This window comes from Mesoplodon bidens (genome assembly GCF_964165515.1).
Source record: "Mesoplodon bidens genome assembly, chromosome: 18".
Classification (NCBI taxonomy): domain Eukaryota; kingdom Metazoa; phylum Chordata; class Mammalia; order Artiodactyla; family Ziphiidae; genus Mesoplodon; species Mesoplodon bidens.
The window spans coordinates 8,066,484-8,091,659 of record NC_138175.1 but is presented as its reverse complement, the minus strand read 5'-3'; the positions used below and the strand labels follow the sequence as shown (position 1 = coordinate 8,091,659).

Sequence of the window (25,176 nt, the reverse complement as noted above, 5' to 3'; positions counted from 1 at the left end):
AGTCCGTGAACTTCCACGAACACACAGGCTAGTGAGGGAAGGGACATTCTCCTAAATGCACATAGCAAATGCCCAATAAATGTTTGCGGAACGTTGAGTATAGGATTACCATGGATTTGAGAATGAATTCAGACACCGACATAGTTTCTTTTTTAAAAGGTGGGAAATGAGGGTCACTTTAAATCAACCAAACAAGTGCAGAAGCCTGTGTGGATAGAAAAGGAGACACAAGGGGCTGTCACAACAGAATTCCTTTGCCAGCGCAAACTTCTTTTATGCATTTAAGTCTTCAAATGAAGGCTTCCAGAACTCGGATTTACTGAAGACTCTTCATAAACCACTTACTGTGAAACGACAAGCTCAGTCATCTTGAAACCCAATAAACGAGATTTGAATGTCACTTTCCTTGAAAAGCGTACTGAGGGTGATCTCACTGGATTCTCGCATCGCAAGACGGATTGGTGGGAACTTTCTCTGAAGCTGAGACGCGCCCTAACAGGCTCCCACCTACCACAAGCAAATCCTAAACGCCTAGATACCCAGTAACAGTAATAGTCACACAACGTACTGAGCGCTCACCGCGTCAGACACGGTGTTCAGGGCTTCCCTCCTCACAACCGAGGCGCTGGGTTATACCCATTTCACAGGCGAGGAGGCTGACGCTCGTGGTGAGGAGGAGCTCGCCCAATGTCACAGGCTCGAGGGCGGCGGCGGGGCCCATTCTCGCAGACAGTGAAAGTCTACACCGAAGCCGGCTCTCAACTACCAGCGCGCGTCCCAGAGAATGCCCGAGGGCGGGGAGCTCAGGACGACTCCAACGCCCCGGCAACACCCAGCGAAGTGGTCCCAACCCCCCAGGCGGGCGCGAAGTCCCGGCAGGATGGCACACAGCGGGGCGCGCGAGTTGGGGACCTGAGGGGGGACAGGTGAGTGTCCCGCGGCCTCCCCTCACACCTCGGCCACGAAGAGAGCGCTCCTCGGAACGGCCCGGACTCCCGAGACTCACCCGACTGGCGGCCACACCCGGAAAGCGGAAGCGGTATTCACCGGTGAAGACTCTGCACCCAAAAGCAGGCGACCAGGGCGCCGGAGCCTGGACAGCTCCGGGTGGCGAAGGTTCCGCGCCCTCCACGCCTGACCCCGCGCGGCCAGCCCCCACCGCTCGCCGCCCGATGCGCATGCGCCATCCGGCCTGGACAGGCCCATTTTCTGGCGCTGTAGGGGGAGGGAGAGCGAGTCCGCGAAGGCGCGGCAGAGCCTGAACTTTAAGTCGAACCGACGAGCCAGATTTCGTGGCTGGGATTAAAGCATTCAAACAATATTCTCTGCTAAGAAGAGTGAGGCGGGGACTCGGCGAGTTTCACTCCCGTCGCTCTCCCCACACGGTCCCCTGTGCCGAGGGTACAGTCCAAAGTGTTGGCTCTGGTGGGCGGGGCTCCAGGGCGGCGGGAACTCCAATTGGTGTCTTTGAAGGTGTAGCAGGCGGGAACAGCTGATGAGGAGAGAGGCAGCCGGCGATGTGGGACGGTAAGAGGATCCCTGGCGGCATGGCATCGGGCCTCCGAGCGTGGCGGGAGCCTTGAAGAAGCCACGTCCCACGCCTCTGAGGCGACTCTTTCGCGACTGCCGCAAGTCCCAAGGTGCGGGATTGGCCCTTGGTCTCGGGCCGGAGGCTGGGGACTACAGTTGAGGCTGAGGTGAGGAGGGCGGTGACGCTGGGCCGTGACGTCACATCCGCCCGTGGTGGGGCGGGGCCTCACGTAGGGCCTGCGTCATGCTGGAGCCGCGCCGAGCTGTCACCGGCTGAACTATCCGAGCCCTGGGTTGCTGCTTTCCCCAGAGTTGAGTGTTCTTGGTTTTGGTTAACCTTGGCGTCCGTCCTTTTTAGTCTTTGCAGCCTCTCGCATTACTCCTGCTGCTCCTTGTGGCAGCTCTTAGCCTGTGCAGATTTCCAGGAAAGTTACTTAAAAGGGACCTTTTTTGTCATGCGTTCATTCAGCTGTTATATCTCGAGCACCAAGCCAAGCACTGTGCTAAGCGCTCAGATGTAAAAAGAAATTAGCTAATCACAGGGAATCAGAAGAGTTTATTCAAGGGTTTTCCAACTTTATTGATGAGATTGCGTGTACTCTTTCTACCAGAATTCTTTAGAATGGCATTCCCAACGTTTAGCGGGAATTAAGACTCTTAGTCTTAAAATGCAAAAATCTCAAGCCCTTCTCGGTCCCCCACACCCACCCCAGTTTAAATCGTTGGAGTCCAGGAATCTGCATTTTAACAACCACCACCTCCAGTGTTTTTGATGGGAGACGTCGGCTTGATATTGTCACCGACTGTTGGACCCTAATCCTTCCCAGCTTGTTTACCTCCTCAGGCACGGCTGCTTCAGGAGAGTCTCTAAGACTTCATTCCACAAGTATTTCCACTAGACAGTTATTGGGCTGACACTGTTCTAGATTCTAGGAATGCAGCTATGAATAAGACAAACATAGTTCCTGCCCTAGTGAAGCTTAATCAAATATTTAATGCAATAAAGTAATCAATAAGCAAGATAATTTCAGATAGTTCTGTAAAGACAAGGTGGGGAAATAACTAGGTTGGGTGGTCAGGGTAATAACTAGATTGGGTGGTCTTCTGTGAAGAAGCATGGCTGAGACCTGAATTACAAGAGCCATGTGAATATGTGCAGAAGAACCTTCTAAGCAGGGGTCACCACAGATGCAATGGCCCTTAGCTGAAGGGATCCTCTTGTAATAGACAAACTAGAAGGGCAGTGTAGCTGGAGCTCAGAAAGCCAAGGAGAGAGTGGTAGATGACAGGGATGCAGGAACCAAACAACGCAGGGCCTTGTGGACCATGGTGAGGATTTCAGTCCTGACATTAAGGCAGGTGGGTCCTGCATCTGGACAAGGAAATGAGTCAGGCTCAATTTTCATGATCCTGATGCTGCTCCCACATTCTTAATTCAGTTATTTTTCTCTCTAAAGAACTAATCATTCTTCTTTATTTTTAACTATTGTTTTTAGTATCTTTTCAAAGTATTGGGTTGGCCAAAAAGTTCGTGCGGGTTTTGCCATAAGATGTTACAGAAAAACCCGCACGAACTTTTTTGGGCAACCCAGTATATTCAACTACCCATATATTTTCAGAAGTGGGTGATGGTAATAAATTATATGCCGTGTTCAACACTTAAATGGTAGAAATACGTCGCAGCGAGGATTCTTTTAGGGGAATCTCCTCTATTTGTCCTTGGAAATCCCATAGTCTGGTAGAAGCAGGTGAGATTGACAGACTGACTTCTGCCTCTAGTCATAAACACAGACCTTCATGATCTCTGACCTCACCTCCTCCTCTGTGGCTTTTCACTCACCACTCTGACCTCTCTGGAGGCCTCCTTCTCCCTGTCCCTTGAAGGCCCCGAGGCTTTTGCACTTGCTGTTCCATCTGCCTGGAAAGCTCTTCCACCAGCTAGCCCCATGGCTCACTCTCCCTCCCCAAGGATTGGCTCAAATGTCACCTTCTCTCTGAGGCCTGCTCTCCATCCCCACCACCCATTGCCAGCCTGCTGCACTTTCACTGCTTCCTAACACTGCTCCGTTTTCTCCTCAGCACTTATCGCTTTTAACAATTTTTGTGATTTTCCTGTTGCCTGTCTCTCCCAACTAGAAAGGACGCTCCATATTGGCAGGGATTTTTGTCTTTTTGGTTAAAAGCTGTATCTATCCCCAGTGCCTAGAAAAGTGCCTGGCACACACGGGTGCTCAGTAATTTGATACATGAATCAGTAAATGAGTGAATGATTCACATGTCATTGCCATCAAAAGATCAAAACACTCTAGCCAGGAAAGGAGGGAGAGCACTAATTTTTAAAAACTCTAAAACATATTTAAATGAACGCTTAAGGAGAAAATAATTTAATCCTCCTGTTGGAACACTGTTCCCAGAGCGCCTGAAAAATGGTAAACATTTGGGTGTTTGACCTGCAAATCAAAATTCTGGCTAAAAATATCATGCTGAAAATTCACTAACTTACACTTTTGTGTTTGGTTAATACTTTATCGTGCTGTTTTTGGTTTTGTCTTTACGAAAGTGCCAAAGGGATGGATGAAACTGTTTCCGAGTTTTTCAGGAGGACCATCTTGAAAATCCCATTGACTGAAATGATGACAATACTAAAAACCTGGAATTTTTTGTCTGAAAATCAACTGCAGACTGTAAACTTCCGGCAGAGAAAGGAATCTCTTGTTCAGGACTTGGTTCTGCTTTGTGAGGTAACAGTGTTCAAAATGATTAACCTTGAACATGACGCTACCCTTTGGTTTTTTTCTTTCCTTTCCTTGGTCGGAAAGAGATGTAAGGTAGCTGCTAGGGTGTGAAGTTAGGAGGGCTACGTACCACGATAGCGGAAAAGGAACTAATTTTTTTTTTTTTTTTTTTGGCTGCGTTGGGTCTTCGTTGCCGCCCGCGGGTTTTCTCTAGTTGCGGCGAGCGAGGGCTACTCTTCATTGTGGTGCACAGGCTTCTCAGTGCGGTGGCTTCTCTTGTTGCGGAGCACGGGCTCTAGGGCGTGGGCTCAGTGGTTGTGGCGCACGGGCTTAGTTGCTCCACGGCATGTGGGATCCTCCCGGACCAGGGCTCGAACCCGTGTCCCCTGCATTGGTAGGATTCTTAACCACTGTGCCACCAGGGAAGCCCCTCCTCATTCATTTTTAAATAAGTATACTTTATGACCCAGCAATTCCACTTCGAAATTTACATATATGGAAAACATAATAAAAAATAAGGAGGTATATGTAATATCATAATTGATAAACATTTATATACCTAGTTAGTTATAGATATGTAAATATCTATATATAAAGATGTTAACTAGCATTGTTTACACACAAAAAAATTGGAAACAACTATACTTAGGAGATTAGATAAATAATGATATGTCCACATAAAATATTCCTTAACCATTAAAAAGAATAAACTAGATCTTTCTGTATAACACTGAAAGAAACTATATAATATGTAAACATACAAATGTGTGTGTATAGAGCAGTGGTTCTCAGCTGGGATGATTTTGTCTCCCAGAGGACACAATGTCTGGAGACGCTTTTGGGTGTCAAAACTGTGGGATTGGGGTGCTGCTGGCTTCCAGTGGGTAGAGGCCAGGAATGCTCCTTTACATCCTAGGACAGCTTCTACAACACAGCTTTATCTGACTCAAAATGTCACTAGCACCTGGTTGAGAAAACCTGGGATAGAGGAAATCTAGACAGATACCATAGATTTAAAAAAAAAAAAAAGTTAAAAGTGATAAATGAGGATTAGATCGGGGGAGAACAGTGTGAGAACCTGTAATGAGACACAGAATCAGAATGAGACACCTTCAGAATCAGAAGGTGTATGTGTTACCTAACAGGAGAGCAGAGATGGGAGACAGGTTGTCAGTAGAGTATTGAGAGGGCCCTCATCTGCTCTAAGCAATCCTAAAATGTGCTGTAGATGGGGTAGAACCACACCTATCACCACGATTACTAAAAATGGTATATTCTCTTTCAGGAGAATCGTGCAAGTCTCAATGATGGAGCCCTTTTAGACATCATTTGTAAGTTTTGGTGATTTGCATTTACGCTTAACCAGTCCAGTTTCATCAGAGAGGCAGTTTTGTATTTAGCGGCTCAGATTCTAGAGTCAAGTTGACCTGGTTTCATATTTCAGCTCTGTCACTTACCAGTCTTGTGTCCTTTGCCAAGTCACGCGACCTTTTTTTAAGCCTCAGACTTTTCCTAAGTAAAATTGACATAATAACAGCTTCTACTTCACAGGATTGTTATGAGGGTTAAACAAGATAAGACTTGAAAAGCCCTTAGCACAGTAACTGGCATACAATAAGCACATAGTTAATGTTTGTTAGGCTTTGTATTATTATTAACAGAATTTGAAAATAGATGTCTGCGAATGTGTTCTAATTACAGTGCAGCTTGTAAGGAATGTAAGGATTAACACTGACCATACTTGCATGTCGAGTGGTCATGGGGGCACTAAATGGGAGAGGCATACATGGCTCTGGGGTCTCTATGTGCAACTAGAAGGAAATTGGGCCCCCGGCTAAGATAGGAGACACTAGAGGTGGACCAAGCTTGTCACAAATATCATGGATTAGTCTAGCACGTGTTCTATTTGAGGAAATGTCTGCATTTGTATTTAAGTCCTTGCCCCTTATCATGAACTTCTACACGGTGTTTAAAAGAATCATTAATGACAAAAAGTTTTTAATCTCCATCATTACGATAGCAACCTTATTCAAAGATCATTTAGCAGGCCATCTGAACTCTGAAACAGAGAACCAAGGAAGAAAATACCGGAAAGAAACAAAACCCTTTGGATGCTATCTTTCAGGGCAGGCATCACATTATACCTGATTACACCTGTTTTGGACAGAACTGGATAATCAAGAATTGTCAGGCCATCGCCATAAATGGGGTGGGATGGGGAGACAAGGACGCCAAGGCACCAAAAAAAGAAAAAAGAAAAAAAAAAGACACAGGACAAGAAAAGTAATAAGACAAAGGCACAACAGGTTGGTGCCCTTGAGTACTGGGGCCAACAACCCCTCTTATGGGGTTCAGAGCACCTTGGTCCTAGGTCCAAAGACACAGGGATGCAGACCGAGGTCAGCGCAGCGACAGAGTAAAGCCAGGATGATAATGTGTTGGGACTGAACTCAGTAACTTCCGAGGCCCATTTTCACTCCAAGATACTCTTTAAGTTTGTAACTCCTGGAGGGTGTCTTCTACATCATACATTCATTCATTCATTCATCAAATATATATGTTTAATGCCAGCCAGTGGCTAGATGCTGGGACTACAGCAGTGAACAAGACTCAGTCCAATATCCCACAGGTACAAGCAGTGTACAAATGAACATCTAAATGTATGCTGCAATGTCAGGTAGTGGTAAGTACTATGAAGGAAACTACAGCAGGGCGGGATGGGGGGGTCGATTTTGATAGGGTGTTCAGGGTAGGCCGTTCTGCACTGTGGCATCTTAGTAGAGACCAGAATGAGATGTGCAGCGAGCTAGGTGAAGAGTGCTCTGGACTAAGGAAAGCCGATAGCAACACCAGTTCCAGGAGCACATCCTCCCTGGCTTGCTGCACAGATGCAGCAGTCTGTGGAGTAGACCTGTGTGGACAGAATAAATGGTCTAAGAATAAATGCTAAATCTCTACTATATGGAGTAATTCTTTATGACTTGTTTTATTTGTCTGGAGTAAATTTAATCCATTTAAAATTTATATTTTGAATAAAGATCTGTATAACTTAATTCGTAAATTACTGTTAGTTTTCTCCACTTTCACATTATTAAAAATATGTATTTATAAGTTGAAAGTTCTCTCGATATGATAGTAATAAGCTCTTCCTCCCTGTCTCAGATACTCAATTTCATCGGCATCAGAAAGTTTGGGATGTTTTTCAGATGAGTAAAGGACCAGGTAATGTTTTCCATTTTTAACTGAACACTTGTATTTGATGTTTTGGCAATTTAAAAATGAGTAGCAGTTTGTTCCTCTTAAGTCTCTTTTCTTTCCAAATGTGGTGATTGTTACTCATGTATAGAAAAATGAGAAACATATCTGGTGATGCTCTGTCAGGGGTACCAGCAGAGTTTGTGTGATTTGATCATTACTGCTCTTTGAGGTTACACCAAATGCTTATCTTCAGGATCTTTGTAAACGTATTGAAGACACTGTAGCTCCCTTGATTCTTCTTGATTTTTCTTTTCATTTTGACAGGTGAAGGCACTGACCTTTTTGATATGGAACAATTCAAAAGTTCATTCAAGAAAATTCTTAAGAGAGCATTAAAAAATGTAAGAATAAAATTTATCTGAATTTCCATAAAATTCAATTTCATGGCACCTGTGCACTTAAAATTCGCTACTACATTATTTTTTTCAATTTGTAAGAATTTCAGTTAGTAATATTCCATACTGTTCTATTCCATATCAAAGACAAACTCTACTCAGTGTAAAAACTTTCCTCTCCCCTTACCTCTCAATTCAGGGGTACTGCTTCTTTCTCAAGAGCAGCACTGCCCAGTAGGACTGTACAACAATGGAACTGTTCTAGATCAGCACCGTCCAGGACCCAGCTAGTAGCCACGTGTGGCTACTGAGCACTTGAAGTGTGGCTGGTGTGACTGAGAAACTAAAATGTTCGTCGTGTTTAACTGTAATGAATTTTAGTTAAATGGCCCTAGGTGGCTGGTGGCCACAATGTTAGGGTAGCTCGAGAGCACCGAAGAGTCCTCAGCTGCCAGTCTGTTTCCACAGGTACCACCTCAACATCTTATCCTAGGTTGAGGTGATTGCTTTTTTTTTTTTTATATTGGAGTATAGTTGATTAACAATGATGTGTTACAGGCATACAGGAAAGTGATTCAGTTACACCCATACAAGTATCCGTTCTTTTTCAAATTCTTTTCCCATTTAGGTTATTACAGAATATTGAGCCAAGTTCCCTGTGATATACAGTAGGTCCTGAGGTGATCACTTTTTAACAGCCTCCCCTACTTCATTCCCTTTCCTCCTAACTCTGCCTGAGTCCTCCTTGCATATAAAGACATGCCAAAAACTCTGTCCCATTCACTGTGCTCTGCCTGTCCTCTCTGGCATAGTGGTGTTCCCTCTTCTCTGATAAACTCCTTGACCTGTCTCTCCATCCCCTTACCTCATCCTGTCTCTAGCTGGTCCTGCTTTCTACTTACCCACCTGTCACCAAACATATTCCTTCATCTCCTTTCTTATAATGACCCTCTGTGTGTGCGGTGAATCATCTCCTATGTCCTTATCCAACATACCTGCTTTATTTTCCTCTGTTCTCTTGCATCCTTAATCTCTTGCCTCTTCTGATTCCTACTCTACTGCTTATAAATGTGCTCAGGTCTCAGTAAAAGTACATCCTTTTCCCAGGCTCATCCGCAAGCTCTGTTCTTTCTGCCACAAGACTCTTGGAGGGAAATATTTCTTCTTGCTCCTGATGTGTCCCACACATGGAAGCAATCCCATTGGCCCCTCCTCACTGCTCCCTTCACTTTCCTCCAGCAGGAGCAGGGCCTTAGCGTGAGTGAAAGCAGCTGCCTCCAGGCAGCACCTACTCTGGTCTATTCCTCCAGGGCTGGCTCTGCCCCTGCAGGGAGACCACTCAGAGCGGTCCTGCCAGTTACCATGTAGGCTGCTCTGCCTGCTTCTGGATTTGGTATCAGGAGGGCCACTTGCCTGGAGCAAACTCCCCATTCCTTTAATCGCTGTATTTTTAAAAACATTTCAATAACCCTTAAGACAAGTCAACCTGGCCCCTACCCCCAATTACTCTTCTTTGTGAAAAATGTCCTAACTGTTTCTCCAGATGAATCTTAGAAACATTTTCTCAGGTTTACAGAACAAAACAAAATCTTCAGCCTTTTGAGTAGGGGTGCATTTATTTATTTTTTGACTGTGCCACACGGCTTATAGAATCTTAGCTGCCTGACCAGCGACTGAACTCAGGACCTCAGCAGTGAGAGCGCAGAGTCCTAACCACTGGACCACCAGGGAATTCCCTGCATTTAATTTATAAATTAATTCAAAGAAAATTGTGAACCAAGAGAAGGTATGTCTCCTTTTTTTTTTTAATTTTGTGAATAAGCAAGCACTTTTTTTTACGTTGCTCCTAAGTTCTTATTTTGGATTATATTATTTGAAAACTCTTCTTACCATGAAATTATGAACTTTGCAGACATTACAGGAGAGTCCTGTCTGGACTGTGACTGTGGCACATGCACCTGCTTTTTTTTTTTTTTAAACAAAGAACCTCATTACCACATAACCCCTGGCCACCCCTCCAGAAGTGTTGTGGATATGTGGTTTGGACCCTTCTGGAAGCAGCCTTCTTATGAAGCTGAACATGACTGGCTAACTCATCTTGAGAAACACTCGCAGCAAACACTCCCACCCTACTTCACCCAAAACAAGAAACCTAGAGAGTGTCTCTCTCTCTCTCGGGTCCAGTTCAGAGTTTATCTGCATCTTCCCTCCCAGCACCTTCTCACCTGATGGTCTTTCCTGTCCCTGTTTTAGGCACCAGGAACTTCTGTTCTTTTAACCCCAGGCCACTGCCCTCACCACGCATGGAGAAAAGAGTCTGAAACACTCACATTTCCTCCCACTTTGATGCCCATGTATTTCAGTTGCTAGATTTCTCTTTTCTTATCACTACCAAAAGCTTTTGCCTCCTGAATGAATTTCAGGCACACTAGCAGGGGAGGCTGGGGGGACAAAGGAGCTTTTTTACTGATCATATCTCTCCTGCTTGAAAGGCCAGCTAGAGAGTGACGTGCTTTGTATGCTGCAGGTTTTAGATGAAGAGGATGAGCAGTTAAAGGCCGTGTGTCTTCTCTGTCTCCCCGTCCCTCTACTCCGAGGTGGCCCACATGTCCTCAGCCCTTTCCTCAACTGAGGACTCCTGGCTTATCTTCACCTTCCTCCACATAACTTAACTAGTGGCTGGATAACCCCACTTTCCCAAAGGCTGATGATGGTGACGTCATGACAAATAGCATCTCCTGGTGCCCAGGAGTGAAGAGTGACTCACCTGCTGCTCTAGGACAGGCACCTTAACCTTTTTGTGCCAAGGACCCTTTGGCTATTAGTGAAGCTTATGGACCACTTCTCAGAAGAGTGTATTTAAATGCTATAAAATAAAATCCATAGACTCACAGGGGAAACAAATGATATTAAAAATACAGTTAAGGTATTAAAATGGCAAATTGTGATAAGTAATGCATGTGCTTCTTTATTAACACAATAAATAATCTCATAATGGGTCTAAAAGCAACTAGTTTCAAAGTACTAATAGGTGTAAATGGTATTTTTGAGGCATGTGCAACAATTATAACATGGTAAGAGTATTTGGGATTTCTATGGACAACAAAGTAACGGTCCTAAAATTCCACTGTTTTGATGCCTACTTTCCAATTGAAGGAGATGCTAAATTTCAGTTGAAATTAGTACAAATAAAGATGAAATTTTTCCCCCAGCAAGTCCACAGATGCCCTGAATTCTAACCATGGACTTCAGGTAAAGAACTCCTGCTCTGAACCAATGGGGGAGAGAAGCTGATATGAGAGGACACAGGGAGCTTAACTGGGGAGTGATGGGTGGAGAGTGAGTGAGTGTGTGTGTGTGTGTGTGTGTGTGTGTGTGAGAGAGAGAGAAAGAGAGAGAGAGAGAGAAGATTAACTACATCTTACCAGGTAAAACTCTTCAAAATACAAAGTTCTTGAAAAAACTTACAAAGAAGAGAGAAACTAAAAACTGTTTCAATTGTAAGGTAGCACATTTTCTGTCCCTTTCTATGCCTGTATCATGTAGTGTAATAATGATGGTCTGTGTTAAGTATGTTTGTGTTAAATATGTGGTGATTCTTTGTATTGTAAGCTTCATTTGATTCTCATGCCAAGCATACGTATGTTCAGTAGCTTGTGGGCCTTGGCCAGTTACTGACAGTTGATGGCCAGTGGAGGATACAATGGCCAAGAGAACAGTCCCAGTTTCGCCAAACCACTTAGGACCCTTGGCCACACTCGTTTATGTCATCTTAAATTTTTTTTTTTTTAATTTTTTGGCTGTGCCACATGGCATGTGGGATCTTAGTTCCCTGACCAGGGATCAAACCCGCGCCCCCCGCATTGGAAGCACAGAGTTTTAACCACTGGACCGCCAGGGAAGTCCCTTGGCTGCACTTGTTTAAGCTTGAGCAATATTAATCTGAGCTCTCCTCTGTGAAACACTTTATCACAGGTATTGCAGGAGGATATCCATTGAGTCGTTTCTTGGGAAAATAATAAATGGGCCCTGCCTCTACAGGTATCTGAATATCTTCTTTACTGTAAGAATGTGAGATGGAGCATCGGCCAGCCGGGCCAGGATTACACTGACTCTGTGGACGCCCTTTCCTCTTAGCCTACTGATTTTTAACCTTTTTTTGGACTACAGACCCTTATGAAAATTTTGATAAGTGGCATAGCACCTCTCTAGAAAAGCATACCTTTAGACATGTCCATCCAACGGTGCATCCAATTCAGGAGGTCACAGACCTCTTTAAGTCCCTTCATGAGCCCTCACTTAAGTTATCCTCATTCTAGACTAGAGACTACCTGACTCCGTTGAATGCTACCAATTTTCTCCTAGTGAAAATGTGCCCTCCGGATACTACACTCAATGTTGACTTTACACACTTATTTTCTTTTGTAATGTGATGCAAAGAGGCTATTCAGAATAAGATCCTGTCCTCTTCCATTCGAGCTGGCAGAGGTCCACTGCATGCCTGTTGGGGCCGAGGGCTGTGCTGCTCATCCAGGGGAAGGTCAGACTGCTCTGTATCCTCCATGCCCCCTGTCTTGGGTTCCTCGTCTGATACACTGAGGAAATTTGGGGAAGCAACCTGATAAAGAGCAGGCAGAGTCAAGATACAGTCAGCCCTCCATATACATGGGTTCCGCACCCATGGATTCAACCAACCACAAATTGAAAATATTTGGGGAAAAAAATTCTAGAAAGTTCCAAAAAGCAAAACTTGAATTTGCTTTGGGTCAGCAACTGTTTACATAGCATTCATGTTGTATTTATGATTATTTACATAGCATTTACTTTCTATTAGGTATTAGAAGTAACCTGGAAATGATTTAAAGTATGTGGGAGGATCTCATAGGTTATTTGCAATTACTACACCATTTTATATAAGAGACTTGAGCATCCTCAGATTTTGGTATCCTGGTATCTGAGAGGGGTCCTGGAACCAATCATCCAGAATCCTTAGGGACAACTGTAACTGCCTTCTTTGCTAATGTCAGCAGCCATGTGATCACCAGGAATAAGATACAAGAGGGAGGAAATAAAGAGATGCGGGCAGGGGATTCCCTGGTGGTCCAGTGGTTAGAATTCCACGCTCTCACTGCCGAGGGCCCAGGTTCAATCCCTGGTCAGGGAACTAAGATCCTACAAGCCGCGCAGCACAGCCAGGAAAAAAAACAAAAACAAAACAGGGATGTGGGCAAGCCAAGTGCGCCTGTCTCAAGTATCTCCAGGGTCTGAGCTGCAAGCGGGGCTAATAATCTAGGAGTGAGCTATTAAATTCCATAGAAACTGGCAATCATATTTAAAAGTTTAGAAAGTTCTATATTTTATCCATGAAATGGAAACCATGTAGAATTTCTTATATTCTCGCTATGTAACTTTGCTTTGGGGTAATTTTTAGCACCTGAGCTAAATGCATAAAAGCATTAGGATTAGTACTTTTTAAGCCCATTGCTACATAGAAATCTTACTATTAAACTTTACAGTGCACGCTAGGTCTGTGTTCAATGCTAAAAATGCTTCCTTATAAGATATCTCATTTGTGAGGCTGCTTTGCTTCATAAACTCTTAGTTTTTCAGGACAAAGCCCAAGAAATTATTGAAAATTTTTGATGTCATATCCTGCTTGTAGGATTTAAAATTTTTTTCCTTCCAAAAGACTTTGCAAGGCACAAACGTATCTTTACAAAATGACCACAAAATATTCTCCCAAAGATTTCCCAAAACACTGTAATGAAAAGTAGGAGAGGGACTTCCCTGGTGGTCCAGTGGTTAAGGCTCCATGCTTCCACTGCAGGGGGCATGGCTTCAATCCCTGGCTGGGGAACTAAGATCCTGTATGCCTCATGGCACGGCACGACCAAAAAAAAAAAAAAACGTAGGAGAAAAGACTGCCAGACCTCAGCCTGTGTGCAAGATTATAGTAACATCCTTCACCTCTAAAAAGCACCTGTTGTTGGTGCCACATGAGATTTTAATTAGGAAACTTACATCTTTTTTTTTCTAAATAAGGTGACAGTCAGCTTCAGAGATGCTGAGGAGAATGCAGTATGGATTCGAATTGCCTGGGGAACACAGTATAGAAAGCCAAACCAGTACAAACCTGCTTACGTGGTGTATTATTCCCAAACTCCATATGCCTTCACTTCTTCCTCCCAACTGAAAAGCAATCTCCCCCTTCTGGGTCAGGTATGGAACCAATTACTATAAGCTATAACGCTGTATTATCCTTATCTCAGGTCCGTGTAGGTTTAAACTGCTCAATATCATTTGATATAAAATGCGACCTGTAGGGGGACTTCCCTGGTGGTCCAGTGGTTAAGTCTCCGCGCTTCCACTGCATGGGGCACAGGTTCAGTCCGTGGTCAGGGAACTAAGATCCAGTATGCTGCATGGCGCAGCCAAAAAAGAAAATACCACCTGTAATTCTTTATCTCCTAAAATAAGAAGCAGAAAGTGTTCTTATTCTACAAGTGGGAGGACAGCATAAGCATTGGTTTAGAACTCTTCATTACTGTCTTGTAACTGAGAAGTAGTACACAATCAAGGTAAAACTCCAACCAACATAGAAGTCTCTGAACAGTCTTTTAAGACTCCATACCCTTCTGCGCAATCCCATTCACCCAAAATAACTGCTTTTAACAGTTCTGCTATTTCCTTTCAGAAGATGTTTTATTACAAAAACCACACTGGTACATAGGGTCTGTAATTTGCTTTTTCTAACTTAACAGAACATTTCAGTGAGGTTATATATGAATGTGCCTCACTACTTTTTCATGACCTCATCATGTGCCTATTAATGAACATTATTTTCATTTGTAACCATTTTCCCCACATTGCGTACACAAGAAGAGTGCTTTAACAGAAGATGGTCCTCTGGTCAGAGCCTGCTTCTGTTTATGGTTCTGCCTTTGGTATCACAGGCTTCCTAGCGTTTTCCCCCAAATAAGCCATCCCTAAATTAGCCTGGCAACTGCTGCTGCTTCCACCATCTTAACATTCACAACTACAATGGTGCTTCAGTTGGTTCCAGAGCTGATTGTAGATAAGCAGCTCTGCCATCCTGGCTGCATCATCTCTAGCGCCAAGTAGAACACCAAGTCCTCCAGGCAGGCAGACTTGTCATTTAAATTCCTTAGGTGTTTACTGAAATGGCAGAAAGATTGCTACTGCTGCTCACTTCTATTTCTTTCTAACACTTAACTCTCCTTTACATTTGGAGTCTCTTCCTCCATAATAAATACTGGTTTTCCATCCACTGACAGCCAGGTGAGTCCACCCTGTCCCACCTAGTTTAAACATCACCCCAAAAGCTAACATTCTTTTCTCATGTGTATCTTAAGGCAAACTTATTTCTACCCTCTAGTTCCAGGTAAATACCTTATTCTATTAATTCTGTTTCAGTCTTCCAACTTGTTTCCCCAGATGATGGGAAGCTTTTATAAGCTGCATTTAATCTGCACTTTTTTCTTCAAAATTTGTCCTAGAGCGTACATACATATTTGCATTTTTGTATGGCAGTATCGTTGTATTAATGACTAGTAATCAAAAATGGTAACATTTGAGTATTCACTGTTTATTCTTAACTCTGAATTTCATTTATTATAATTCCTAACTTTAAACAGGATCACTTTGGGACTTCCCTGGCAGTCCAGTGGTTAAGAGTCCGTGCTTCCACTGCAGGGGGCACGGATTCGATCCCTGGTTGGGGAACTAAGATCCCACATGCTGCTTGGTGCGGCCAAGAATTTTAAAAAAAAATTTTTTTTAATAAAAAAAATAAACAGGATCACTTTTCTTAAAATGGTATTACAAAAGACCTTGCATTTGTGAGAATCTTAATGCCATTAGCCCCTGTTTTTGTTTTTCAAGCTGAGTAACAGGCCATGAGATTTACTTGTTCTGGATTTTTTCCTGAACAAGTATTGTAAATACAGAGATAGACACAGTAATGCTAATAGTCTTGCTAATTTTCACTTCAAGGCACTGACAATTGCTAGCAAACACCATCAGATTGTGAAAATGGACCTCAGAAGCCGGTATCTGGACTCTCTTAAGGCTATTGTTTTTAAACAGTATAATCAGGTGAGCCCATCAGTCACTCTGTTTAAAGTTAAGTCTCCATTTTCTCTTTCACACATAATTTAGAAGCTGAGCAGGTGGGAAAGTCTACCTCCAGCGATAGGAGATCACATCAGATATCCCTGAAGTGCAGAAAGTTTTCAGTTAACATGAAAGGAAACAATATAATTTCTCACTCTCATCTTTTTATAGTTGCGTTGTATTTTATACTGCCCATTAGTCATTGGGGTCTATGTTATAGGTCCCCGTTTCCAAATCATCTATTCCAATCAGAATTTATTTTCTCTTCAGAGTAACTCGACACTGTCTTTTGAAGCTGATTATATTCTGTTCTGCAAGAGAGAAGCGGAATATTTTGTCCCATCAGTCAAGCAGGTGATACAGGAGTTGGAAGTAAAGGAGAAGGCATTGGTTTATTAAGTCCCACAATTTATTTGTCAAAATTATTTGAACGCATTCTTCCCCTTTAATGATAAGAACGGATCTGGCCTTGCTCCCAGGCTCAGGGTTGTTTTTTTTTTTTTTCCTCTGCATGGCATCTGTGTGCTCATATGTTCAGACTCCTATAGGATTGTTAAGGCTCTGTGTATATCTTTGAGCCCTTAGGTATGTTATACTTATGTATTTTCATCTGTTCTAAGTAGAAAGAAGTGATGGCTCTCTGCAAGCTACTCTTTAAGGAAAAAATCTAACATTAAGAAGTTAGATAATGATTTTCTCCCACAGCAGCCCCTCCCTCTTACCTACCACCCTCCTACCAAATTGCTATCAACGGTTCTCCTATGACCGTTGCATTTCTAGGAAAATTCATATTGTCAAACAATTAATTATAAAAACAATGGCTTCAGTGGGGAAAGTAAGCAAAGGGGTCTGAGAGGTTCAGACTTACAATAGGAAAGTTATTTTTCGATAAGGAATCTCAGCAAATATTTTACAGTTATAAAGACATAGATAAAAAGCTGAAAGATCACATTGTAAATGCTGCTTCTGATACCTCTAGCTTTTACATTCACCAGCTATACTTCTTCCAGATCCATTTTTTATGTTAACAAGGTACAGAGCTCCTCAAGCAAAGCAGCCGTGTTGCTGGCATTCTCTGCCAACATTGCTCTAGGAGAAATGCTCAACTCAGTCTGCAAATGGCCTCAAATCTTTGTGTTGGGAAAAACTAAAGATAAGATTTGCCATACTTTTGTGCATTGAAGCCAATTAATATCTATACTTCAAAGTGATAAAATTAGGAAAACATTCACTTTTTTCTCTTTTCTTTTTCCTAGACCTTTGAAACTCACAACTCTACTACACCTCTACAAGAAAGAAGCCTTGGGCTAGATGTAAATAGTATGTGTGTTTTAAGATAAAAACTGAAATTTGGAAGAACATTCCTTTTCAGATTTCTGTCATCCAGGAAAACATTTATGTACCAGGATGTGATTCAAAAGTATTTACTCTTTTCAGAAAATTGAAAATTAAATTTCTGTTGAAGTGGGGAAGCTAAGCTACCATAATCTCTTTTAGAATTTACTAGACTGGCATCTAATAATAATCGGAACAAAAACAAAAATTAACTAACAGTTGTTGAGCATTTCTTCTGTGCCAGGCACCATACTAAGGTGTTTATATGAGTCATTTCCTATTTCTTCACAGCAGTCCCATGAACAAGCTCTTTTCATCAGGAAACTGGGTTTCAGAGAGGTTTAGTAACTTGTGAGGCAAAATCACATAGCTAGGAATCGGCAAAGCCAGGAGTGAAATCGGAATCTGAGTCTGGAGCCCAGGCTCTTAATGCTTCCTGAGTACTTTATTGCATCTCGCAGGTATTGCGTTATTTACAAATTGAAGGTTTGTGGCAACCCTGCGTTGAGCAAATCTCTCAGCGCCATTTTTCCAATAGCACTTGTTCATTTCATGTCTCTGTGTCACATTTTCATAATTCTCACAATACTTCAAACTTTTTCATTATTATTATATTTGTTATGGTGATCTGTGATCAGTGATCTTTGATGTTACTACTGCAAAAAGATTACAACTCCCTGAGGGCTCAGATGATGGTTAGCATTTTTTAGCAGTAAAGTACTTTTTAAATAAGGTATGTACATTGTCCTTTTAGACATAATAGTGTTGCACACTTAATAGACTTCAGTACAATATAAACATAACTTTTATATGCACTAGGAAACCAAAAAATTCATGTGACTCACTTTATTGCAGTGGTATAGAACTGCACCCGCTTATCTGTGAGGTGTGCCTGTAATCAGAATTGTTACGCTGTTGCTACTCACAGGTGACATGAGTCCTTTCCTAGAAAACCCAAGAGAATAGAGTATGAAACTACTAATGTGGATCAGAAAGCTCAGAAAAGTGATGGGTTACAATATAGATTTATAAAAATGAAAATGTTCCTCTCACTTGGCAGTGATTTGGCAATAAAATGAAATGGTACAGCCATTATGAACTAAACATATTTATGACTTTCCAATGGCACAGGAACTGCTGTTGATTTCATGTTAAGTAAAGAAAGCAGAAAACAAAATTGTGTGTATTTTATAATCCCAGTTTAAAAAATACATATCTTTTTATTCACTGAAAAAAGGGTTAGACAAATAGATTAAAATGTTAACAGTACTTATCTCTGTGTGGTGGAATTATGGGTGATTTTTATTTTCTCTTACCAGCCTATACTTTCCAGCTTTTCAACAATAAGAAATTATTACAATCGAGAAGAAACAGTAAACATTATTTTTAAGCTATACAAGCAAGTTGAAAGGTTAGGAATGAAAGGAAGATACTTTATGGATGAAATATATTAACATACATAAAATATATAATATTATAATAATATTAAATATATAACAGCTGTTTCTCTTGAAATCTTCCATCTGTAGTGGATTCAAGGATCATTCATGAAAACAAAACAGAAAAAGAGAGAGTCCATAGAGTGACTCAAGAAATTTTTGGAGACTATCCACAACCAAGACTAGAATTTGCACAATATAAGGTAGGACACTGCTATAAACTAACTACAAGTTATCAATACTTTTTAAAAAGAACTAAAACTAAGTGGAAAACAGATCTAAGAAACTGTCTCTTATTCATTTGTCACTTTAATGTTGTATAATAAGTTTATGAGTTAAAGTAGACTTCTTTATCATATTTAGTAAGTTCCTCTGTTGCAAAGGAGACCTTTGGAAATTTTGAATTTGCCTTTTCATTTCACCTTTCATATTAATTGTTATGTATAACCAGCTGTGATCTGTATTTTTGAGAAAAAAAAATGGTAGGTTACACCTTTCTAGCCCATCCACACCTAGAACAATGCTTGCACATGGTCAGTGCTCATAAATACTTATTAAATAAAAGAGTGAATAAATAAGTCATTACAAAGCCCAGTTGGCATCACATGGAGAAAACCCAGCAGCCTGCAAACCTGGCTCATTCCAGAAGCTTGCCCACCAGGAAAGCCAGGTGGGGGGCAAGCCCATGGCCACCATTAGAAGAATTCAAGGCTTATATCACGATCACCCTAACCTAATACTCATGCTCACCCTCGTAACACCCTCCTCCCCTCAAACCTTCCAATAAAATTCTTTCTGCTTAGAAGGAACCTTCTGTACCTACGGACCACACTTTAAGTCTACCATTGATCTGCTCACTCAGGCCCAGTGCCTTTTTGGTTTGATTTGTTTTTAGTGGGAAAAGTTGACTGACACCTTTCAAGTTATACTCCCTGAATGGCAGGTTTCAACCCATTTCTTTTAAACAGCTCACACTCTTAAGACAGTCATTCTCAAAGTGTGGTCCCCAGACCAGCAGAATCGGCCTCAGCTGGGAATATGGGTAAGAAATGCAGGTTCCTGGCCCCATTCTAGTCCTACTGGATTGTGGACTCTGGAGGTGGGTCCCAGACATCTGTCTTCACAAGCCCTCTAGCCGATTCTGCACAGAGAACCACTGATCTAGGATACATAAGATTTAGCCCACAAAACTTCTCTTTATACACATCTTAGAATGGGTCTATTCTATAAGTCAAGGCGCACATTTATTCATACCTGCTACTAATTTTTCCCTACCTTTTCTATCTTGAAAAATGTCAAACCTTCAGAAAACATGCAAGAATATTACAATGAGCATTCATTTCCCCTTTGTTTCAAAATTTACTAATTGTTAACATTTTGCCACATCTGCTTTCTTTCTTTCTCTTTCTTTATTCTGAACCATTTGAATTAGCTGCAGACATTACTCACCCTCTAAATATTTCAGCATTCTGTCTCTAAATTTTAAGGATCATTTTAAGTTAAAAAAAAAAATGAAGTTAGAATCTAAGAGCCAAGTACCTACTGAAGTAGCAGTACTTATATATGTGATGATATGAAGGAACTGTTATTCATTTTTTTAGGTGTGGTAATGTTATAGGGGCGAAGTTTTGAAAAAGAGTCCTTTTTAGGACTCTTAGATACATTGAAATATTTGCAGGTGGGATACTATGGTGTCTTGGATTTGCTTGGAAATAATCCAGTGGGGGTGGGCAGTAGGGAATGGAAGGTAGAGTAATAGATGGAACAAGACCAGTCATTGTTTCAGCTGGGTGATATGCACATGGGGACTCATTACACTGTGCTCCTCACTTTTGTATGTTTTCTAAATCTTCTATAATAAGAAGTTAAACTGCGGTAGTGACTCAAAACACATGGCATTTTTACATTGAAATGACAGATTACAAAAAACAGTGCTCATTTTCCATTAAGAATGCAAACCTAATGCTCAGGTGAATGGCATCTGAGGGCGGAACTGACATGCAAGGTCTCCCGTGTGTCAGGCACTGTGCACGCTTGGCTTTTTGCATGCGATATTGCTGGATATACTGGTTGCCCTCAACGTTTGCAATTAGCAAATTAAATGGTTCCCACCCCCATTAGTCCCTGTGTTTCTTGATAACAAGAATTAGTGAAATACATAATCCTATTTCTTTATATTTTGCCATTGCAACTGATATATTTAATCATCACTTAAAAATATATCTGTTGACAGCTTGAAACGAAATTCAAAAGTGACCTAAACGGGGGCATCCTGGCTGAGAGAGAAGAACCCCTCCGGTGCCTGGTTAAGTTCTCTAGCCCCCATCTTCTGGAAGCACTGAAATCCTTAGCACCAGCCGGTAAGTAGTCAGCACACTTCATCAGCCGGAAGAATTAACAACATACTACATTCGACCCTCTCTTCGCTGACTAATTGCCCCTGAGCTTTCTCATGGCTCTAGTCTGCTATCCCATAATGCCCTGTTTTGCATATTCTGCTTCACTTAATAGGGGTCCATGATCCACCCTCTAATCTTGGTCATTTTTAAGCTGACTCAAATCGTTGTCCCTGTGATTATTTTCATTTTCTTTTCTTTTCTTTTTTTTTTTTTAATTTCAGGTATTGCAGATGCACCACTTTCTCCATTGCTCACTTGCATACCCAATAAGGGAATGAATTATTTTAAAATTAGAGATAAATAAGATGTATGTGGTTTTGTAAGCACAGCATCCTTGACTGTATTGCATATGCATTTTATAATGACTAGCTGGATAGCTTCTATCTGCAAACTTGTTTTAGAGATTAATCCTTGATGTTGACGATTTAGAAATGTTCAATATAATTCTTGGGACTGATTCTTTCCTCCTCCTGCAAAGCATAGCAGTTGTGGGACTTTAAGATGGGATAGGATGTCTTTTTTCTCACTCCTGTCTCTCCTCAATCCCGGAGAGGTCTGGTTCCAGTTGCTGGTTTCCAGGGATTTTCTCTTAAGCCTTGGATCACAGAAAGAAGCAACAAGAAACTATACCCAACGCAAAACTTCCCAGGAGAATCATAAAATTGGTCCATTCAAAAGGTAGAATTGGGCCCATTAAGTTATTATTGCAGGAGGTAGCCTATCAGTTGATTCAGCTATATAAAATAATGATTTCATTGTAAATGTGATACTTCTCATCTATTTTATCATACATATGGCATTTGAACTGACAGATAATATACAGGTTTGTGAATAAAGATACTTAAAAATGGGTGTATCGGTCACTTTTGGTGAAAATCCTTCAGTGATCATCACTAAATCGCATGTCCTTTTACAATAACACTTTAAAATCTACTCCGTATCTTGATCCACAAAGGATTTGGGGTTATAACAACATATGTTACAATTATGATAAAACTAAAAGGTGAGGGGCTTCCCTGGTGGCGCAGTAGTTAAGAATCCGCCTGCCAATTCAGGGGACACGGGTTCGAGCCCTGGTCCAGGAAGATCCCACATGCCGCGGAGCAACTAAGCCCATGCGCCACAACTACTGAGCCTGCGCTCTAGAGCCCGCGAGCCACAGCCACTGAGTCCACGTGGTGCAACTACTGAAGCCACGCGCCTAGACCCTGTGCTCCGCAACAAGAGAAGCCACCACAATGAGAAGCCCGCGCAACACAACGAAGACCAAACACAGCCAAAAATAAATAAATTAATTAATTTTAAAAAAATTAAAAGTTGAGGAAATCTGGGCAAATGAAGGACAGAAAAAGAACAGGAGGACAAAATAAAACTAGAGGTAAGATTACCACGTAAGAACATACAAGTGCCTCCTCAACTGCTAGAATAAAAGGAAAAATTTGGATGGCGTTAGCCAGTGGCCAAAGCAGAGGAGAAAAACACCAATTTAAATGAGATATTTAAAAACTGGTATATCAGTTACTTCTGATGAAAATCAAAAAGAGGCTTAATATACAGATATAAACACAATCAGAAGGGGCTAAACAATGCTTTATACCAATATAATGTATTGGTATTGTCTATACCAATACCAATAGGTATTTTATGTGAAATATATTTGTTTAGATTTAATTAGCAAATGGCTTATTAGACACTTCAGTTATCCCAGAGTGAGGCACTGAGTCTGTAGGGGCTTAATAATGCTAATTTTTTTTGTAGACCACAGTCATGGTTTAGAGCATCTGTTCCTATGTGCACACATATGGTGGGCACTACGACTCAGTGCCTGAATGCCCACATTAGGTCTGCACAGAGGCCCTGCAGGTTCCTGGTGTGGTTTCCCACAGGCTCACAGCCCTTTCTGGTGCTTTTCAGGTATGTGCAATGAGAGCCTGAATGAGAAAGACACTAATCATATTGGGTTGGCTAGAAAGTCCCTTCAGGTTTTTCTGTAACATCTTACAGAAAAACCCGAAGGGACTTTCTGACCAACCCAGTATTACCCAGCCTACAGGGGAATCACTTGAGCCTGCACCCTGCAGCCCTCCCAGACAGAGGCTTCTGCTTCAGGAAATGAGATACAGGGAATGCTTACCTGGTATGTGCTTGACGGTCCAGAGACACATACGCCATTCAGATGCAGTCATGGGATCAGATGGAGCAGTAAATGCAGATCCAAGGATCTCTAGGCCAAAGGAATTTAATGCACATTAGGTAGGGTCTCCAAAAATGAAAAAGAGCTAATGTTTACTGAGAACTTACTATGTGGCAGGCGCTGTGCCAAGTATTTTATACGCTTTGTCTTATTTTCATAATAATCCTATAAGGCAGGTGGCATTACTAGTCTCACTCTATTGACGTGAATACCAAAGCTTAGTAGTAGCTAGTAAGTGACTGAGCCCACATTAACCCCAGGCAATTGGCCTCCAAAGCCTGCCCTCTTGGACACTGTGCTGGAAGAAACAATAGCCCGTGGATGCTATTTCTCACACAGATGTGGGGGGTTTGGGGCCCACAGTACTTTTTAATTCAGAATTTGTTACTGTGAAGCAGAATAGTACCCTTCTCAAAGATGTCCACATCCTAATCCCTGGAATATGTAAATCTGTTACTTTACAAAACAAAAGGACTTTGCAGATGGGGACGTTATCCTGGATGTCCTGGATGGACCCAGTGTTATCAAAAGGGTCCTCAAAAGTGGAAGAGGAATAGAAGAGAGCAGAGGGAGACCTGACTAGTGAAGAAATCAGAGTGATGTGAAGAAGCCTCAACTCACCATTCATTAATGACTTTGAGAAGCTGGAAAAGGCAAGTAAACAGATTCTTCCACAGAGCCTCCCGAAGAAATGCAGCCATGCCAACACCTTGATCTTCACCTAGTAGACTCATTTCAGACTTCTGACCTCCAGAACTGTAAGATAACAAATCTGTGTTGTTTCAGGCCACCAGGTTTGTGGTAATTTGTTATTGCAGCAATAGAAAACAAATAGAGCTGCTAATATATGAAAACTGGGAGTTTTCACATAAAAATCTTGAAAAATAAATCCGACGATACCAAAGACGAGTAGTAGCCGCTGCCCCCTTTAAACAAAGGATGTAACTCCCATTCCGCTGCAGTCCTCACCCCTCCCTTTTGACTACACCTGGCCTCCTACACTCATTTAAATGACCTATCTGGTGGTCTCTCTTCCGACTTAGGTTTTGGAACCCTCCTCTGAGCTACACTGTCTCCCAAACAGTAATCAAATTTCAGCAGTTAGGGCTTCCCTGGTGGCGCAGTGGTTGAGAGTCCGCCTGCTGATGCAGGAGACACAGGTTCGTGCCCCGGTCCGGGAAGATCCCACATGCCGCGGAGCGGCTGGGCCCGTGAGCCATGGCCGCTGAGCCTGCGCGTCCGGAGCCTGTGCTCCGCAACGGGAGAGGCCACAACAGTGGGAGGCCCGCGTACCGCAAAAAAAAAAAAATTTTCAGCAGTTAAAATACAGGCAAGTAAATCTACCCTCCCTAAAATGATTAACTCTGTCAATTATAACAATCCTTTTGTTTGTATAATGTGACCTCGGGCTAGTTACTTCTCTGCAAATGTGGGAAAACTTACAGTACGTACCTGCTAGGTCTGTTTCGAGGACAAAATGAGATACTGAATGAAAAGTGCATTCCCAGTGTCTGGTAAACAGAGATAGTTGTAATTCACATACTCTCGCCTCTCCTCCTGTTGAACACTTGGGTTATTTCCAATCTTTGGGAAGTAAAGTTCCTGAACGCATTGCTTTTTCTTCTATACAATTGTGGCCCGAGGTCAGATTTCTAGGAAGGCGAACAATGAATCAGCGGGACCAATACGTCCTACCTGTCCCCAGGAACCCCTGTGAAGTTTTGTAACCCGCCCGCCTCATCTGGTGGTGGCTCCTGGCAGACGCGCCCTCCGCCATCTGTACACGACGCCGCGGCCGCCCGGGCCCCGCCGGATGCT

The 25,176-nt window shown here is 42.3% G+C and overlaps 2 protein-coding genes and 1 long non-coding RNA gene across 11 annotated transcripts in view; 1 reads left to right on the top strand and 2 right to left on the bottom strand.

The window, feature by feature from the left end:
- CMC2 (C-X9-C motif containing 2) overlaps nucleotides 1-1,566 on the bottom strand; it is a 15,532-nt gene extending 13,966 nt beyond the window's left edge. For all 3 annotated transcript variants that reach the window (XM_081215565.1, XM_081215563.1, XM_081215564.1), the window contains exon 1: nucleotides 1,007-1,566. Coding sequence is in view for 2 of the 3 variants with exons in the window: in XM_081215563.1 (XP_081071689.1) it covers nucleotides 1,007-1,180 (174 nt within the window). In the remaining variant the exon portion in view is untranslated. The remainder of the gene's footprint in view (nucleotides 1-1,006) is intronic.
- Nucleotides 1,480-22,075, top strand: CENPN (centromere protein N). 5 transcript variants are annotated; one of them, XM_081215561.1, is made up of 12 exons: nucleotides 1,480-1,697; nucleotides 4,091-4,271; nucleotides 5,551-5,596; nucleotides 7,428-7,487; nucleotides 7,788-7,864; nucleotides 13,901-14,077; nucleotides 15,872-15,973; nucleotides 16,262-16,345; nucleotides 17,248-17,311; nucleotides 18,856-18,968; nucleotides 20,999-21,125; nucleotides 21,386-22,062. In XM_081215561.1, exons 2-12 carry the CDS (start codon nucleotides 4,101-4,103, stop codon nucleotides 21,466-21,468), a joined length of 1,104 nt encoding a protein of 367 aa, XP_081071687.1. In that variant the 5' UTR covers nucleotides 1,480-1,697; nucleotides 4,091-4,100; the 3' UTR covers nucleotides 21,469-22,062. The 5 variants fall into 5 exon arrangements, with proteins under 5 accessions (XP_081071687.1, XP_081071688.1, XP_081071684.1 ...); XM_081215558.1 differs by having other exon boundaries at nucleotides 1,578-1,640; nucleotides 21,386-22,066; XM_081215562.1 differs by lacking the exon at nucleotides 16,262-16,345 and having other exon boundaries at nucleotides 21,386-22,051.
- On the bottom strand, nucleotides 15,985-25,157 carry LOC308605494. Of its 3 annotated transcripts, none has more exons than XR_014013698.1 (5): nucleotides 24,811-25,157; nucleotides 23,980-24,114; nucleotides 23,299-23,388; nucleotides 18,172-18,849; nucleotides 15,985-16,302 (listed from the first exon to the last, which is right to left on the bottom strand). It is a non-coding gene; the product is annotated as an uncharacterized lncRNA (long non-coding RNA). The 3 variants fall into 3 exon arrangements; XR_014013699.1 differs by having other exon boundaries at nucleotides 18,172-18,271; XR_014013700.1 differs by lacking the exons at nucleotides 15,985-16,302; nucleotides 18,172-18,849 and adding an exon at nucleotides 18,975-19,926.
- Between the last annotated feature and the right edge of the window lie 19 nt (nucleotides 25,158-25,176).